The sequence below is a fragment of the Periplaneta americana genome, chromosome 14, assembly GCF_040183065.1.
Source record: "Periplaneta americana isolate PAMFEO1 chromosome 14, P.americana_PAMFEO1_priV1, whole genome shotgun sequence".
In the NCBI taxonomy this organism is placed as follows: domain Eukaryota; kingdom Metazoa; phylum Arthropoda; class Insecta; order Blattodea; family Blattidae; genus Periplaneta; species Periplaneta americana.
The window spans coordinates 153,906,527-153,925,990 of NC_091130.1; the positions used below are offsets into that span (position 1 = coordinate 153,906,527).

Below are 19,464 nucleotides of genomic sequence, written 5' to 3' on the forward strand. Positions count from 1 at the left end.
TTATAATATGGGATGGCTGGAACGCAGATTGCTCGTTTCTCCTCATGTACGTCTTCGGGCTGTCCTTTATACATTTCAAACCTGATGGTGGGGTCGATTATCATACATGAGACAGGGATTCGCTAATGGCGATTATGTCAATTTGTCTGTTACTGCCATTGTCGGCAGTTCCGTGGACTTCTTCATAGACGGTGTATTTTAGTTTTCTAAGGGCATCGGCCAATTTAGTCCTAATTGCATGGTGCCTATGTATATGCATGTTTCGCCATAAGGGCAGGCTCCCTATTTTAACTTACATGTTTTTAGAAATAATGTACCTAGACAAATCACCATGAAAATAATGCAATTAATTCCCACTTTTAAGAAAATATATGGTTTAAGGAAAATCCCACTTTTAAAGAATACTTTTCAAGTGGATTTTGTGATAATGAAGTCCGAAATATCGACTCTAACTTCAATAATCAATAGTACCACATATTCAACAGGACATCTCAATGATAGGAATGTGTCGCCATGTGGTGGCATTATTCTTTATCACCTTTCTTTATGTTGCTTTTACAGAGTGGTTGCTTTGCTTGCTTTATTCTCGCAAGTTGCGTGGATCTTGTTTCCAAGTTTTTTTGTTAGTTTATGCATCGTTATGATGGCGACTAAATGGAAGAAATTAACTATCAGACAGAAAGTGAAAATAATTAGGGATGTCGACGTTAATCCTCAAATAAAACTATCACATATGGCAAAAAGCATGGTTTGCCAACTAATTCAGTATGGGGAATAATAAAGAAAAAAAAAATAATTTTTCAATGTCGAGTTTCAGTGTGGTTAGGGTTCGTGTCTCACCATTTCAAAAGACAGAAAATATAATAATGAAATTTATTGTAAGTAATAATAATATTGTAGGCCTTATTAAATGCTTACAGTAATATTTGGTATGTAACACACATGTTAATAGTAGTTGTTTTAGCCTTTCCTTGCCATTTTATATAAATCCTCCTTTTATGGAAAACCCCTATTTATATATAAAAAAAAGTAATCTCTCAGAGATTCGTTAAAAAGGAGTTCTGCTGTAGTTAAGGGCATGACTGCATGACCTTTTTAGAATTGGCTTGTTTTCGTGACAAAACAGACTGATATTCGAAGAGCCTTTCCTTGCCATTTTATATAAATCCTCCTTTTATGGAAAACCCCTATTTATATATAAAAAAAGTAATCTCTCAGAGATTCGTTAAAAAGGAGTTCTGCTGTAGTTAAGGGCATGACTGCATGACCTTTTTAGAATTGGCTTGTTTTCGTGACAAAACAGACTGATATTCGAAGAGCCTTTCCTTGCCATTTTATATAAATCCTCCTTTTATGGAAAACCCCTATTTATATATAAAAAAAGTAATCTCTCAGAGATTCGTTAAAAAGGAGTTGTGCTGTAGTTAAGGGCATGACTGCATGACCTTTTTAGAATTGGCTTGTTTTCGTGACAAAACAGACTGATATTCGAAGAGCCTTTCCTTGCCATTTTATATAAATCCTCCTTTTATGGAAAAACCCTATTTATATATAAAAAAAGTAATCTCTCAGAGATTCGTTAAAAAGGAGTTCTGCTGTAGTTAAGGGCATGACTGCATGACCTTTTTAGAATTGGCTTGTTTTCGTGACAAAACAGACTGATATTCGAAGAGCCTTTCCTTGCCATTTTATATAAATCCTCCTTTTATGGAAAACCCCTATTTATATATAAAAAAAGTAATCTCTCAGAGATTCGTTAAAAAGGAGTTGTGCTGTAGTTAAGGGCATGACTGCATGACCTTTTTAGAATTGGCTTGTTTTCGTGACAAAACAGACTGATATTCGAAGAGCCTTTCCTTGCCATTTTATATAAATCCTCATTTTATGGAAAAACCCTATTTATATATAAAAAAAGTAATCTCTCAGAGATTCGTTAAAAAGGAGTTCTGCTGTAGTTAAGGGCATGACTGCATGACCTTTTTAGAATTGGCTTGTTTTCGTGACAAAACAGACTGATATTCGAAGAGCCTTTCCTTGCCATTTTATATAAATCCTCATTTTATGGAAAAACCCTATTTATATATAAAAAAAGTAATCTCTCAGAGATTCGTTAAAAAGGAGTTCTGCTGTAGTTAAGGGCATGACTGCATGACCTTTTTAGAATTGGCTTGTTTTCGTGACAAAACAGACTGATATTCGAAGAGCCTTTCCTTGCCATTTTATATAAATCCTCCTTTTATGGAAAACCCCTATTTATATATAAAAAAAGTAATCTCTCAGAGATTCGTTAAAAAGGAGTTCTGCTGTAGTTAAGGGCATGACTGCATGACCTTTTTAGAATTGGCTTGTTTTCGTGACAAAACAGACTGATATTCGAAGAGCCTTTCCTTGCCATTTTATATAAATCCTCCTTTTATGGAAAACCCCTATTTATATATAAAAAAAGTAATCTCTCAGAGATTCGTTAAAAAGGAGTTCTGCTGTAGTTAAGGGCATGACTGCATGACCTTTTTAGAATTGGCTTGTTTTCGTGACAAAACAGACTGATATTCGAAGAGCCTTTCCTTGCCATTTTATATAAATCCTCCTTTTATGGAAAACCCCTATTTATATATAAAAAAAGTAATCTCTCAGAGATTCGTTAAAAAGGAGTTCTGCTGTAGTTAAGGGCATGACTGCATGACCTTTTTAGAATTGGCTTGTTTTCGTGACAAAACAGACTGATATTCGAAGAGCCTTTCCTTGCCATTTTATATAAATCCTCCTTTTATGGAAAACCCCTATTTATATATAAAAAAAGTAATCTCTCAGAGATTCGTTAAAAAGGAGTTCTGCTGTAGTTAAGGGCATGACTGCATGACCTTTTTAGAATTGGCTTGTTTTCGTGACAAAACAGACTGATATTCGAAGAGAGACTGGGAAGGGAGAGAATAAATAAAATAAATAAATTCCTCTACACATATCGAGCTTTGAAGAAGCAATGAAACACTGTTATTAACGTAAATACTGTGAATCAAGAAGGCTAATGACTTACAGTAATTGTAGAACCCTCAGGATAACGCACAAGGACATAACATTTCGTTAGCAACAGTAAAAATTTAATTAAAATTTCTTCCTCTCAATAAATCCCCTCTGTCTCTCCTCTTTAAGATATATCACCATTATTTGTGGTACTATCTTGTGCTGTGTTCAATTTTAACAAGTTGACTACAGTCCTACAGAATGCTTTCGTTATCATCTGAACAGTCATATATTGCTGGTAATATTACATAAATTTTCATTTGATCCAATTCCACTGCACAGATACTCTTAAAATATTGTGGGAGGAGGCCGTTTATTTCTCTGTCTAATCAAAGAATACTCACCAATGAGATAGTACATGATTTCGTCCTCGAAAGAATCTTCACTGAACCAAATAGTTCTTGTTTCTTCATACTGACGAAACATGCCAAACTTGGGATCCAGAATTTCCCTCAATAACAGCATGAAGAATTCCTTTGTCACACCTCCAGCATCTTCAGCTTCCTCATTTTCAAATTTCACCTGTAAATGAAACATAATACTGTTAAGTCAAAAGTCAAATGTCCATTCCAATAATGTCAGGACATTTCAACTGCCAGTATACTGGGATAAAGGGAAGGCAAAATATAAGACATCATGCATAGCGTGGCTCGCCGAAGTGGTGTGCAACTTTAAAATGGGTCACAGTCCTGCCATCTACCTGCAATATGCAGAACCCGAATCACTCACGTGAAGTTCGTAGTTATTGAACACACATACTTTCTCTAGACTTAAAATTAACTGATTAATCTCATCACAGCAAAGAAGATATTACCTTGAGCGGTTTCTTCAGATCAGTGGCTTCAAACTTGGCCAATTCTCGAATGGTGTCTGCCACAAGATTCTCTCTGCTCACATGCAGCTCGAGGAAGGTGCTGATATTGGCAGCCAGCAAAGGTGAGAAGAAAAGAGTTGTGAATGCCCTGGTAGCAGCCTGGTTCATTGCAGACTGCATCTGAATACAAAAATATTATATTGTAAATTGTAGCACCAATCACAGCAGTGTGCATAATGACTGTACAGTGTGGTGACTTGCAAAATTTATATTTTGTTATATTAGCTCCCCTATTATTACAGAAGAAAATATCATTAAAGTTTTTGTAAAGAAAAAAAAAATGCATCCAATCATACCATTAAAAACAATTTTTGGCTAGGGATAAAAAATCTGGGGAAAAAAAAAAATACAAAATACTCCCGCCATAAAAACCGCATTAATTTTTAATGCATGCTAATCATAGTTGGCCATGAATTAGTAAAAACAATTGAATGCAAAGATATTGTTGTTTATGGTTCATTTGTTGATCTGAAAAAAAATGTATTCCATGGAAGAAAAAGTTTAAATTATTAAATGGTATTATACTGGAAGCAATGCACGTAGAGAATGCAACAAGATATCAAACTTGCAGCTAGCAAATGTCAGACGAGAATATTATAATAGACTTGGATATTGTTTAGCAGCAAATGGAGGTCTATTTGAACATTTACTGTGATTTACTAATTTACCATGAAATAATGTAAACATTGCTATTTTCATTGTTAATCTGTAAAAAATGAATTCACATTGATGCCACATTCATTTGTTTCCCCTTTAAAGTTTATCATAACTGGTTGGATGCTAAACTAGTTTGTTTTAACCACCCATGACCTACTGTGATTAAGTTTTCATTAAAGATGGTTATAATTACTCTTTAATTTTAATTAATTCCAAACATACTCATACTCAAAATAATAATTTAATAAAACAAGTGGGTGCAGAATTTTTTTCTCTACAAAAAACTTTAATGACATTTTCTTCTATAATAATTAGGTGAGTTAATATAACAAAATATAAATTTTATCATTGAAATTGCTATGGTGCGTGTTCCAAGTCACCACCTGGTATACATTTCATGACCATACCGTCTGCTAATTTTTAAACTTCACCCACTGATTAAGTTATTTTCTCAGTGTTTCGATACATAAGTTTCTTATGGTAATTCCTATACTCAAAGAAACACACAGTATCATCTGCTTGTTCGTCAACCATTATAAAAGTTTACTATAACTATATTTAAAAAATATTTGGCTGCTGACAACAGCCTTCTATAAAGAACACCAATCAGCAATGGTAAATCAGCCTTTATAGTGTGTAAGTGAATTTTATGATTTGAAATTAAAGGTGTTGCACATCAACGGTTTCACTCATATCTCATAGATAGGAAACAGAAAGTTGAAATCAATACAACTATGAAATCTGCATCAACATGGGGAACTATTAATAATGGAATTCCTCAAGAATCAATATTAGGTCTCCTACTTTTTCTAGTGTTTATAAATGATCTTGCCCCCCTAATACAAGAGGTAGGTCATCCCATATTATTTGCAGATGACACAAGTATAGTAATTACAGCCAATAACTCCAACACATTCCAATCTTCAACAGAGGAACTTCTCTTCAAAATATGTGACTGGTTCTCAGTCAATAAATTGGTATTAAATTGTAACAAAACTAACATAATTCAATTTAAATCCTGTCCAAATTCAACCTCGCAAATTTCTAGGGCAATAATTAACAACAGATCCCTTTTAGAAACAACGACAACCAAATTTCTTGGCTTAAAAATCGATAATGTGTTAAATTGGAAAAATCATATTAAAGAAATTACTCCCAAACTAAATTCAGCTTGTTTTGCTATTAGATTTATGCAAAAGATAGTAAATATCAATACCTTAAAAACAATATACTTTGCATACTTCCACTCAGTAATGAGTTTTGGAATAATATTCTGGGGAAATTCCACAGATAGTAACAGTATATTTCTATTACAAAAAGAGTAATTAGAATAATAGTAGGTGCCAAATCTGGGGAATCTTGTAGGACTATTTTCAAAAAACTACAAATAATGCCCATGGATTGTCAGTACATCTTTTCATTAATAATCTTCCTCGTATGTAATCGTGAAAACTTTGTAACTAATTCAACAGTTCATAGCATAAATACACGTCAAAAAAATGACTTTCATACTCCATCGGCAAGTCTATCGTGCTATCAAAAAGGAGAGCGTTATATGGCAGTAAAAATTTTTAATAGCCTCCCTATCGATATAAAAAATGAAACTCAAAACATAAGATTATTTAGGGCCAAATTAAAGAAGTACCTAATTTCTCACGTCTTCTATTCTGTAGGTGAATTCATGACATTCAATAACATTAAATGAAATTGGTACTAAAACTATGTGTTGTACTAGTAGACTATATTGTAAATCTCGTCTGTATATATATTTCATCTAGACTGTGACTATAAATTAAGACTTTATAATAGTATCACGTTTTTTGACTTGTTCCATATTCTAGCTGTAAAGCAATGTATGAATACCATGGAATGTTAATAAATACAATACAATACAATACAAAGAATGGTAAATTTACAGTATATTTAATAATGTTGCTATATGTATTAATGTTCTATGGCAAAAATAAATCTATCTACCCCTCATTTGTGAGAAAAAACTTTAGCTGAAGACTAACTGTGGACTTCATGTTATCAGCATCTTGCTGTATATATTAAGAAGATTGAAATCTATGACATGAGACCCTCAACTTGATTTCCTTCCAAAGGATGTTAGGCTAGGATTCCTAAGGGCCGTATTCATAAACGAGACTTTGGATGAAGACTTCTCAAAGTCGACTTTAGTAGTAAAGTTTAACTTTGTTAAAAGTCCTATTGATAGACAATACTTCTGAGACTTTGACTTTGGTAAGTAGAGATTTGACGATCTTGTTCTAATGTTGGCAATCAAAATCACTGCCTTCTAAACGAATTAAATTAGTAGATAGTTGAAATAGAGTAGGCATTGTCACAATCAAAGCCATCTTTTGAGTCACATATCAATTAAACAATTGAACATCGGTACATGTTAAGCGATTGTTAACCGTTCTTGCAGCTTTACATAAGAATAATTTATTCGAGGGCTTATCATGAAACTAACGTAAGTACAAAAATTAACATTTTTAGATCTTTACACCAATCTATAATAATTTCTTCTTCTACTTGGCCACAAAAAAATCGTAACTCAGTTCGAACAGTCTTGTATATAACACAGTTCATAACTACAAAACATGATGATATAGTTCATCTGAAATAGTACCACAGTCTACTATATACAGTAGCGAAGCTTGAGGTGTTTTTTTGCAAATCTCGTGATAAAGCGCTCCAAGCGGTTAGCAACTAGAAACAATAGACTGTCCATGGTCGACTTTGGACTGTGTCGTATTTCTATCGAGTGCTAGCTCATTGCGTATTTCACATTGATGCTTGTGAAATGTTCGTTATTGGTTATAACGAAAATGTTAATGGCTAAAATATAATAATTGGAATAATAATATGGGACAAGGAGGAGACGTTTGTAGTGCTATAAATTGTAGCAACAGTAAGAGAAAGAGGCCAGAGTTATCCTTTTCCGATTTCCGAAAGATTCAGAAAGGTTCCTGGGTTTCCACAAGAATGCCGTGCAGAAACAAAACTGTTAATTTGAAGTTCTTTGTGACTGTTAGAATACATTATATCCTTAAATTTCACAGTGAAATGTTTCAGTCTAACCGAAAGGACATTAGATACCGGTTAAAGTTCTGTCACTTAGGCTGCTAATTTTGCAGAGAAATAAAGGTTAGGTCTACTTTTTTTTTTCATATGATATATTTTTAATTGTAGCTATTAATTTTGTTATTATTTTTATGTGTTATTTATTAAAGACGTAGAAAAATTAAGTTTGTTTTAATGAAATTTATTGATCACGTTTTATTTTCAATTCTGGTGGGATTATTATTGCTTAGGCCTACTTTTTTGTCAAAGGATATGTTTTTAATTATAGCTGTTAATTTTCTTGTTATTTTTATTTGTTGCTTTACTAGAGACGTAGAAAAAGTTTGTTACAATAAAATTTATTGATCACGTTTTATTTCCAATTCTGGTGTGATTATTATTGCTTAACCTCATCCCACTTTATTAAGTACGTAAGCCTACACTACAAGTACCGGTACGCGTAAGTTACTCCATTAATTCATATTTCCATTATTATTGTTGTGAAGGGAAATGCAAATTAATATTTATTGGTTTCATAGTTAATTATCGCTGCTATAATCTTGAATGAGTGAAGCCATTATAGTAAATTTCAGTTCGTTTTGCACAAACAAAAATTACATTAACTTATTTCTTGCAGTTATCTTCGAGTTTATGGTGCAATTTAATACACTTCATTAAAATAATAAATTAACTTTATGCATTTAATATTTCAATAATGGAAGGAAGGTGTTAATTTTTCCAAAAGAACACGACAACGAAAGTGTAACATATTTTGTCGTCTGCTAGGAGAGAGATCTGCGATGATGAGGCGATAGTAGTGATCCTAGTGGTGGCCATGTTTGCATTTTTACTACATATTGAGTTTCGCGACTGTATATAGTAGACTGCGATAGTACTGTCTGTTAAGAATTTTGTTGTGAATAAAACATCTATTGTAGCTACTTTAGTTTCACATTAAGTCCTGAAATTATTTCATTTTAAAATAATTTTGTTGTAAAGATATGGAAGATAAGATTCCACCAATGACAGACTATGAAAGAGACATATTATCCTGCTGTCAGATGGCAGAGTTATTCCCTGCTTGTCTGCAGAAACTACTTAAAAATTATCTGAAATCAATATGCAGAAAACGTTATTATGACGACCGCAAGGATTATAAATTAACTGCATTTCCAACTGAATAACCAACCCTCTATAGAATTAAATACTAAGAATCAATATTAAGCTATTAATCCTTACCTATACCGTAGCGTAAAATCGCGATGAAATAAGTTGTATTATTTATTGGTGGAACAGATAATCCTCTTCGATTATTCATCAATGAAAGTTGAAACATGACGAGGATATTTAATACTGTCTGTTTATCAAATCTGTACCTTGATTTGAATTTATAATCTATAATAATACACTAAGGAACTTGAGCAGCTTTAATAATCTTCTGGATGTCTTCAATATTCTCGGCAAATTCAACAATTTCCCAAATATCATTCATTTTCCTTTTGTCCACGAATGAAAGTCAAAGTCAAAGTCTAGATTTTCGGCGACTTGGAAGTAAAGTCACGATTGAAGTTTACTTTCGTCAAAGTGTCGACTGTGAATAGGAAAATGGTGACTCTGTACTTTCCAAAGTCTCGTCTATGAATACGACCCTAAGATCCTTAAATGACATCATGCTCAGTCAGGTTCGAATCCATTAAGTTTAGAGCCAATAGCAAGCATGGTACCTACTAGGCCACGAAGAATTACATGGCATGGAAAAGTTCTATCAATACTTTTTGTTTCTCCATGTTCAACACTTGAATACATACTGCAATTTTATCTTTAGTTTCACGTTTGCCCTATGTGATGTCATAATTTTTTAACTAATATCTGAATAATATTTATTATGCAATATTACTCCTGCTCTTCCAGTCAAGTTAAACGACACAATAATCCCCTTTTGCTTCCTGTGTTAAAAACCTTGAAGTTTACTTTGATACGCATTTAAACTGGAATAACCAAGTAACCCATATTACCAAAAAAGTGCTTTCCATACTACGAGTACATTCCTTAAACAGCATTCGAAAATTCCTTCCGCTATCACTCAAGAAAATACTAGTGGAAACACTAGTAATGCCCCACTTCGATTATTGTGATTTTCTACTGACTGATCTCAATGTCAACCAGTCGCAAAAATTACGTGTTCATAATTCTTGTGTTTGCTTCGTCTGCGATGTCCGTCGCACTGACCACATTACCCCATCCTTCCAAACTCTAAACTGGCTACGGCTTAACGAACGTAGAAATTTTCATTCTCTTGTTCTCCTTTTCCAAGTCCTTCACACTTCTACACCTACCTACCTTGCCTCCCGTTTCAGTTACCTGTCATCATATCATAATCTCTTCACACGCACGCAAAATAGCCGCATACTAGCCATACCAACACATAAGACATCATCGTATTCATCATCATACACAATCTCGCTCTCGCGCTTGTGGAATACCCTACCCAGTGACATCAGAGACTGTCGGAATTTAGTAGCGTTCAAAAGCAAACTTATTAAGCATTTTCTTATTGCGTAGAGTAGGTTTAATTTGTACTTAATAAAAGAAATGCTTCTCTCTTCTTAACTTTTACAATAAACTGTCTAGCTTTTATTAATCAGTTAATCTTTTAGTACTTTGATTTTTATTGTATTTGTAAATTTAATATTAATTGTAATTATAATTGTAATTGTATTCTTAATATTGTAGTTGTAATCCCCTGGTAGAGGGGAAGAGAAGGCCTGATGGCCTTATCTCTACCAGGTTAAATAAATAAATAATAATAACAACAGTTCTCAAAACTAAGTTCTTATCCTCAAATTATGCTGGTGAATAAGTAATATGTCCCCATTGTTAACATGCAGAAATTTCTTAAAAAGCATGCATACATACACTTCACAACAAGGTGTATCTTTCTCCTCAATGTATTTTTTTGTGTCAGACTTACCTGGAGAGACTGATCTGTTTGTAGCAGCAATGTTTTTGCTTGAGCATCGAACAGGAATGGATAATTGCAAAAATAAATTTTTTGTTTCTGAAATAAAAAGGCACTGAATTAGACAAAGTAATTATGTCAAAATGTCTTTATAAAATCTTCACACAAATCTAAAGCTACGGTACCACTATGGCAATCATCGATGAGCAAACAATGGGAACGATATGTAGAAATTTGATCCAAACGAATGTAACGTTTTGTTCTGCAAAGGAATTTTAAAATGTTACATTAGTTCAGATAAAATGTCTGCACATTAAAAGACAGAACTAAAATTCTTTCAAGCATTTATTATCACAATACACTGCTCTCTCTCAAATTGACTGAATTAAATCAATGGCTTTCCTAAAACACGCTATGAAATATTTCATATAAAACAATTTTTATCTCTAAAATATCTCAAACAATAACCCCCTGAAATTAATGACATTATTAATGTTTCACCCTGTATATTAATGCAATAATCACATGCTTCATCAGGACACATGCTCAAGAGGTCTGGCTGTATTTTTTCCATTAATCTAAGGGACAGTTACATAAGAGGCTAACATTTGTGGTCATGATAATTTTAAAACTAAGTGATAAATTTTTCTTGAAGAAGTTAATATTATCTAGGTTTGTTTTTTAAATCTAACAAATAGCGTAATAATTTCATTCAACAATCTTAAAACCAAATTAACAATTATGATAGCACACCATTGTGGAGTAACAGTTATCACGTTTCGCCATGAAAGAGCAGGTCCAGGTTCAAATCCTGATTGGGACAAGTTACCTATAGTCCCATCGCTCCAATTTCCGGCAGCCAATCGCGTTGCAGATCGGCGACATTTAAGCATGTGCATCTTGTGATTCGCTTATGAAGACGTTATTCATTTCTTAAGGCTCGATAAATACTTAATATAATCGCCCGCCATTTTTGCTCTTTCGTTGGCATTCGCAGAAAGCACACGAAGACGCTATTTGCCGCTCAATTATTTGCTGAATTACAGTGTGTTTGATTTATTATCATAGGAGCTACGGCATGATAATGTTTAACGGTGTGGCAAATAGATTCTTCGTATGGTAGCTCGGCAACAAAAGAACAAAAATGGCGAACGATACTACCTACCTAGACTTTATAGAGCCTTCACTTCCTAAGAGGAGGAGTCACGCCGGGAATAACAGCATCGCGACTATAGTTGGGGCTTTTACCAAGGTTTTTCCTCAACCAATTAAAGTAGAATTGCTGGGTAACTTTCGCCATTGAACGTCGGACTCATTTCGCCACCATTAATTCACATATCATCATCATCATCATCATCATCATCATCATCATCATCCATGCCATAGCCCGGGTTAAGTTCACAGTACAGTGTGTTGTACTTGTACAAGAGCACAGCAGTTCGGCTACCAAATCATTCACAGAACAGGAGGGGTAAGCACAATAAACCTCAAGCTGCAGTGCAAGACTTCGGGTCCCTTCTACGTGAAAATAAAAAACAACAAACAATTATGGCTTTTAAAGAACCAAAGAGGTTCATTTCCGCCCTCGGTCCCTATCCTGAGCAAGATTAATCCAGTCCCTACCATCACATCCCACCTCTCTCAAATCTATTATAATATTATCCTCCCATCTACGTCTCAGCCTCCTCAAAAATCTTAACAATTATGATAGAAAAATAAATTATGAAATATTTTTGTAACACATTAACTACATAGACCAAAGAACATAAGGCATCTAGGTAACTACTGCAGGGGTGCACAATTAACCAAACAACTGTAGTGTCAGCTTTTCATGCTAGATACCTGAGTTCAAAACCTAGAGACTCCAAGCAGAACTTGTAGTCAACAAAGACGAGATTAAGTCTTCTAAAGGCACTTCCATCACTCTACAAATCATAACCATCCTTCTACTACTGCACCATACTACCTTCCCCAAGAGATCATTTCATGGAATCCACACGGTGAAGATTCCAAGCAATAAGCAACCAAGGAAATCTTTGAGTTCATACCAACAGCTGAGTATTCAAGTACTGTACCTTGAAGCAAGCAATAACTACAGGGAAGTATACTTAATAATGCTAACATGCAAAGAAATCATAATGATGTGTAATATCATGTAATGGAACCAGAACATTTTAATAACTAACATACTGATTTGTTTTGTCTTTTTGTCTCAATTAAACATTTATAATATTATTTATTTCAATGATGTACGTTATTCAAAGTTACGAAATCTTTTGATGCTGACCAAATGCTACTTCGAGAATGATGAGCGAGACTCGAAGTTCAGAGAGTTACGAGACGAGACTCGAAAGACAAATGCAACGAACACAGCGAGCGAGAGCGGCAGTAAAGGTATGGTCACAGGTTGCAGTGCTACTTTTATACTGCAGCTGTAAAAGTTGCGTGTCATGTTCACACGTAAGCCAAAAGTAGCGCGCTGCACACTACTTTTCGTGCTGTGCAACCCGAGTGCTGCAAAAGTTGCAACTGGAGGTTGCGAGTCTGTTCACACGCAAGGCGCTACTTTTGCAGCTGCAGTCATGCTGCAGGTTTCCATCTCCGTGTTGACTTCTCAATATACATTTTGTGGTTATGTTCGCATTATTAAGAAACTCATGCAAAAGCTTACTTATCTCTTATTTGCTTTTCTGTCGTATCTAGTGTTCAGAAATTGACATTATTTTTACTATAAAGCTTTTAAAAACGCCTATATACTTAAATGATAACCAACAGTATATTCACGTAATCAATGTTGGCAACCCTCTTGTTTGGAACTACGCTATGGAAAATTTAAAAAATGAATTATATCGTCAGCAATTATGCTCAGACTGTGTTGTGTATTTAATAACTGTTACAAATAATTTATTTTCATCACATTTAACATTAAAATATATCCAAGCAATAAAAGTATCATTGGCACATTTGGGTGGTAACACTGGTCGCAACCGCAGCAAAAGTTTCAACAAAACCGATATCAAAAATGCTGCGGCTGCAACCCTGAGAACCCTGTTCACACGTCGCTACTTTTAAGCTGCGCGCAGCATGGAAAAGTAGCGGGCAGCAGGTTCGGCAGCCGCTACTTTTCGGGTTGCACCGTTGTTCACACGTCGCAGTACGAGAGTTGCGCAGTTTTTTGTACTGCCTCGCTGCTAAAGTAGAGACGTGTGACTGTACCTTAAGATACTGTTCTGTTTTGTCTTTTTGTCTCATTTAAACATTTATAATGTTATTTATTTCAATGATGTATGTTATTCAAAGTTACGAAATCTTTCCATGCCGACCAAATGCTATTTCGAGAATGATGAGCGAGACTCGAAGCGCACGAGAATGATGAGACGAGACTCGAAAGACAAATGCAACGAAAACAGCGAGCGAGAGCGGCAGTTAGTTTTGTTCATCTCTAGTGGAAACTATTACTGAAAGAAATATAGGACTTAATCTAGAAACTTGATACTTCATAACTTTGTAAAACCTTCACATTTCCATAATATGTAAATGGTGCTAATGTAGGGCATACGAGGCGGATCCAGAAAATAAGTTTCCCTGGTGCTGTTTAGAGAAAGAAAACACAATTTCAAGGAAAGATTTATTGGAATAAATACAGCACTTGTTGAGCTATTTTTCAACATATTCCTCACCAGATTTGAGATATCTGTCTTACCGTGGGATCAATTTTTTATCCCTGTGTCATAGAAGTCTGTCGTCTGGGATCGAAACCAGTGTGTGACAGCCGTTTGCACCTCTCTATCACTGTGAAAATGTTGACCGGACAGGAATTTCTTGAAGTGTAAAAAAAAAGTATGCCATTAGGAAAGTCCAGGATAACGGAGAGGGTTTGGAATTGAACGGGTTACATCAGCTGCTTGTCTAGGTGGATGACGTGATGACATTAGGAGAAAATCCACAAACGATTAGGGAAAACAGGAGAATTTTACTTGAAGCAAGTAAAGAGATAGGTTTGCAAGTAAATCCCGAAAAGACTAAGTTTATGATTATGTCTCGTGACCAGAATATTGTACGAAATGGAAATATAAAAATTGGAGATTTATCCTTCGAAGAGGTGAAAAAATTCAAATATCTTGGAGCAACAGTAACAAATATAAATGACAATCAGGAGGAAATTAAACGCAGAATAAATATGGGAAATGCCTTTTATTATTTGGTTGAGAAGCTTTTGTCATCTAGTCTGCTGTCAAAAAATCTGAAAGTTAGAATTTATAAAACAGTTATATTACCGGTCGTTCTTTATGGTTGTGAAACTTGGACTCTCAGTTTGAGAGAGGAACATAAGTTAAGGGTGTTTGAGAATAAGGTGCTTAGGAAAATATTTGGGGCTAAGAGGGCTGAAGTTACAGGAGAATGGAGAAAGTTACACAATGCAGAACTGCACACATTGTATTCTTCACCTGACATAATTAGGAACATTAAATCCAGACGTTTGAGATGGGCAGGACCTGTAGCACGTATGGGCAAATCCAGAAATCATATAGAGTGTTAGTTGGGAGGCCGGAGGGAAAAAGACCTTTGGGGAGGCTGAGACGTAGATGGGAAGATAATATTAAAATGGATTTGAAGGAGGTGGGATATGACGATAGAGACTGGATTGATCTTGCTCAGGATAGGGACCTATGGTGGGCTTATGTGAGGGCGGCAATGAACCTTCGGGTTCCTTAAAAGCCAATAAATAAGTAAGTAAAAAAAAAAAAAATGGTAATTGCTGGGAGCAAGATCCAGACTGTAGAGTGCATGTTGAAACACCTCCCAGCAGAACTCCTGCAGAAGATGTTGTCCACCAAGCCGTATATAGTGATTACCATCGTTTCTTACACCTCAAGAAGTCAGCATTTTCACAGTGACAGAAAGATGCAAATGACTGTCACACACTGGTTCCAATCCCAGGTGACAGACTTCTACAACACAGGGATACAAAAGTTGATCCCATGGTATGATGTCAAAAATCCAGTGGGGAATATGTTGAAAAATAGTTCAACAATTGCTGTATTTGTTTCAATAAATCTTTCCATGAAATTGTGTTTTCTTCCTCTAAACGGCCCCAGGGAAACTTACTTTCTGGACGTGTCTCTTAGTAAGAACATTTTCAATTTATACATTTTTCAGCAACAAACGTAGGAGTTTGAAAAAAGGCCATTTCAGAATCACTTTTGACTTTCATTACACACCGCATCATCATCATCAGAGGAGGAAAATTCTTAAATATTATATCTACTCTATTTTTATAATATTACTGCAATTGCACACTTATAGTACATAGTTCTATAAACTGTAGGCATAATATTTGCCTGCATATTCCAGTTTGCTTTTGCATACATATTTGGGCTCTGCTACAAGTAACAATATGTCAAATTATTACCGATCTTGGAAATCCGGGCAGCTGGCTCCAATAAGGATACAATCCAGGTTAGTCAGCAAAACCATGCAACAAGGAAAAGAAAAGGTATTGACGCAAGCAAGAAATAAAACTTACAAAGTAAAAACACATCACAATGCATTCCACAATCACAACATTCACTGACTACACCAGAGGTCTGCATCGGACGTTTTCACTCGAGTGCCAAGTAGTTCATAGCATAATCCGATAGTAACAAATGTCAAAATATGATTAATTATTATTCAGTCAATATGGCTTAAGCATTGCATTACATATGAAATAAAAACATATGAGTATATATTGATGTGTTACATCTTACTTTGATACAAACGTTTTCGCCTCTAATGGGGCATCTTCAGGTACAAATATAAGTATCATCTAAAATCAATTACAATACAATACGGGCTAAAACACATCCCTTCTGTTTAGCAACTCGCGTAGGATAACTAGACTCGCATGACGCTGTAAGTAATTTCATACCTTCATTTAACTTTTCTTAACACATTCACTGCCAGGCATTTAAAGGGCTAGCCTTTTAAGTGAACCGGGGATTTTAAACTTGACATATGTTTTGCAGTGGTGTTAAATCGACTATGGTCGACGCTGGCAATCTTACACGTTCAAACCAAATCGACATAAGTCGACTTTGGCCGTGAATGTGTTAATAATCTCTATTTCACCTAGCACAGATATATGTTTGTTTTCAGATACGAGGGCATTGAATATTTACGAGAATTCCAATTGCTCCACGAAATTAGCTACACATGCTTTATAGTTGCTGACTCCACATTTGATAATATTAGATTTTAATTAGTATAGTTTAAGTATTATAATGATTTCATTGACAACGCAATATATCTGAGATACCACACAAGGGATCTACTTAGCATGGCTAAGCACATTCATATTGTTTTAAAATCAATTCGTTCTTGATTTTGACAGGACAATTTAATGTTGATTGATAACATAGTCACCATGTCATACTTTATTCTAGTCAAGGTAGTTTTATATGTAAGTTTGTATTGTAATTGATTTTAGATGATACTTATATTTGTACCTGAAGATGCCCCATTAGAGGCGAAAACGTTTGTATCAAAGTAAGATGTAACACATCAATATATACTCATATGTTTTTATTTCATATGTAATGCAATGCTTAAGCCATATTGACTGAATAATAATTAATCATATTTTGACATTTGTTATTAACACGAGGCTTAGCTGAATATTTTCCAACATGAATTGTAAATAATCCGATAGGTAGCGCACATGCATGATGGGTAAAATTGTCATGAGCAATAAATCCTCGAACGGTATAAGCAAAGCATTAGACATTCATTCTTGATACAGTGATGAACTGTGTAGTAACATCATAGATGTTTATCATTTCAAAACTTTGCAATGTTTAACTAACCTCTCCATAGTACAACTACAAAACTTGCTTTAAAATGTAATATAAATGTTGTAGGTAAATGTTTCCACCCTCCCCACAGGAGTGATTTTGTTTTTGCCATATCCGATAGATGTTATTGGATATAAATGTAATTATTATAAATGGAGAACACAATCACGATAATGCAAGAACTGTATCAAGTTTTCTAGTAATAATAATAATCTCTAATAATTAGTGTATCAATCTTTGCGTTTGTAACAGTAGTGCAGCATGATTATTCGTTTTATTATATTTTCTGTGACGTTATCTCTGTACTAATATTGTTATTAATCTACTGCTATATCAATAATATTTTGTAAAACGTTTCTACATTGTCGCAGTATACAGGCGGCACTATGTATGGACCTATCATATTATATATGTGGTACATCAAATATTAAATAATTATTAATTAGCAATAATAACTGTATATCGAAGTTCTTCGTAATATTTTATTTATAACTTCATGTTCCTGTTTTGCTATGTTCCATTAAACGTTTGTCATAAACGCAGAAAATAAAGACTTATTTTTACCGTGTGAGCAAAACATATGTGTATCTTATCTGTCGCCTTCCATACAAGATAAGACATGTCGGTGAGATGACCTTGTACTGTGCTTCTATTTATTACGAGCGTATCACGACCGATCTTATCTCACTCGAGGGTGCGACACTCGACAGAGTTCAAGCGAGCGATTTAACTCCAATGCAGCACTCTGGACTACACACAACACCTTCCCCAAACAGGCAAAATTAAGTCTTTGTTTATTATGATACCATTTCACATTTAGATAGAAAGAGATCTCCATAAACTGAACCAATTGCTAAGAAATGTGATTATTATTATTATTATTATCAGGAGAAGAAAACTTATCAAAAGATTACGAACAAGTAGAAGTAAGATTGTTGTAAATAATAGAGTGATTATATTATAGAATTTACAGTAAATCGGTTTAGATTATGTATTGTATAGAGAATCAAATCACAAGATACAGCATTTAAACTTAATAGATTCAGACAATTATGTGAATAATCCAGAATGCATTACAACACAAAGTAAGAAGGAAAGCATACTGAAATAAAACGTTACAAAATTACTACCCTACTGAACATTCCATATGGCCTTCGAAATTTAACAATTACAGAAGATCAATTAAAAAAATCTGAATCCTCGAAATTAACTTTTATATTTCGTTGTTAGGCATACATAAAAAAAAAAACTTAATTACCAGGTAACAAATGAATATTGAAAACATATGCAACCCAATCAATAGTAGAGGAACAGCTAAACCCAGAAACAAAATTTGAGCCACCTGAATTTTTCAAGTTCTAGTTATAACCCTAGATCATATATATGAATCCTATAGATTCAAAATCCCCTATATCCACTTTCACAAATTAAAGGATTTTGACAGTAAAAGGTGTAAAATAGAGGGAATTTTCAATCTAACAGTGACTTTTAACAAACCTTTTGCTTCAAATTTAGTGGCTTTTTTAATTGAAACTATATTAATCGTTAGAATTTATTCTTAACAAGCAATATGTGGGCATAACTCAATTCTCAATAAAATGGTCTTTAGGGGGTTTTGAATCTAGAGGATTCATATAACAGATTGCTAATCCCTATGTTAAAATTGGTAGCACTTTGAAGAGAACAACTGCCAGGATCACCACCTGCCTGCCATAAAATGAACACGAGATAGCAGTACAGTCGCTAATGCAATTCAAATGGGAGTTATGACGTGACTCCTTATACAACAACTAGATGGCAGCATAGTAAACCTGACCAAAGTTGTTACCGTCAAAGCCTGTACAGCCGAGCAATCTGGGTATATATGCTCAGGAAGCACAAAATTTGGGCCATCTGAATTTTTCCAAGTTCTAGTTATAATATAAGTGCTTGCTGAACATGCACAGTAAGTTGTAACTAGGACACGAAAATTCAGGTGGCCCAAATTTTGTTTCTAGGTCTGTACAAAGGACTGTAAGATTCCCTTAATGATACAGATCTCTCTGGTCTTT

General features: G+C 34.4%; 1 protein-coding gene across 6 annotated transcripts in view; it reads right to left on the minus strand.

The window, feature by feature from the left end:
* Positions 1-19,464, minus strand: part of Herc4 (HECT and RLD domain containing E3 ubiquitin ligase 4) — a 70,121-nt gene that overhangs the window by 17,828 nt on the left and 32,829 nt on the right. For 5 of the 6 annotated variants that reach the window (XM_069846366.1, XM_069846368.1, XM_069846369.1 and 2 more), the window contains exons 15-18: positions 15,994-16,014; positions 10,593-10,679; positions 3,836-4,015; positions 3,366-3,543 (exon numbers count right to left, since the gene is read on the minus strand). In XM_069846366.1, the coding sequence (XP_069702467.1) occupies positions 3,366-3,543; positions 3,836-4,015; positions 10,593-10,679; positions 15,994-16,014 (466 nt within the window). The remainder of the gene's footprint in view (positions 1-3,365; positions 3,544-3,835; positions 4,016-10,592; positions 10,680-15,993; positions 16,015-19,464) is intronic. The other variant, XM_069846367.1, reaches the window with a different exon arrangement.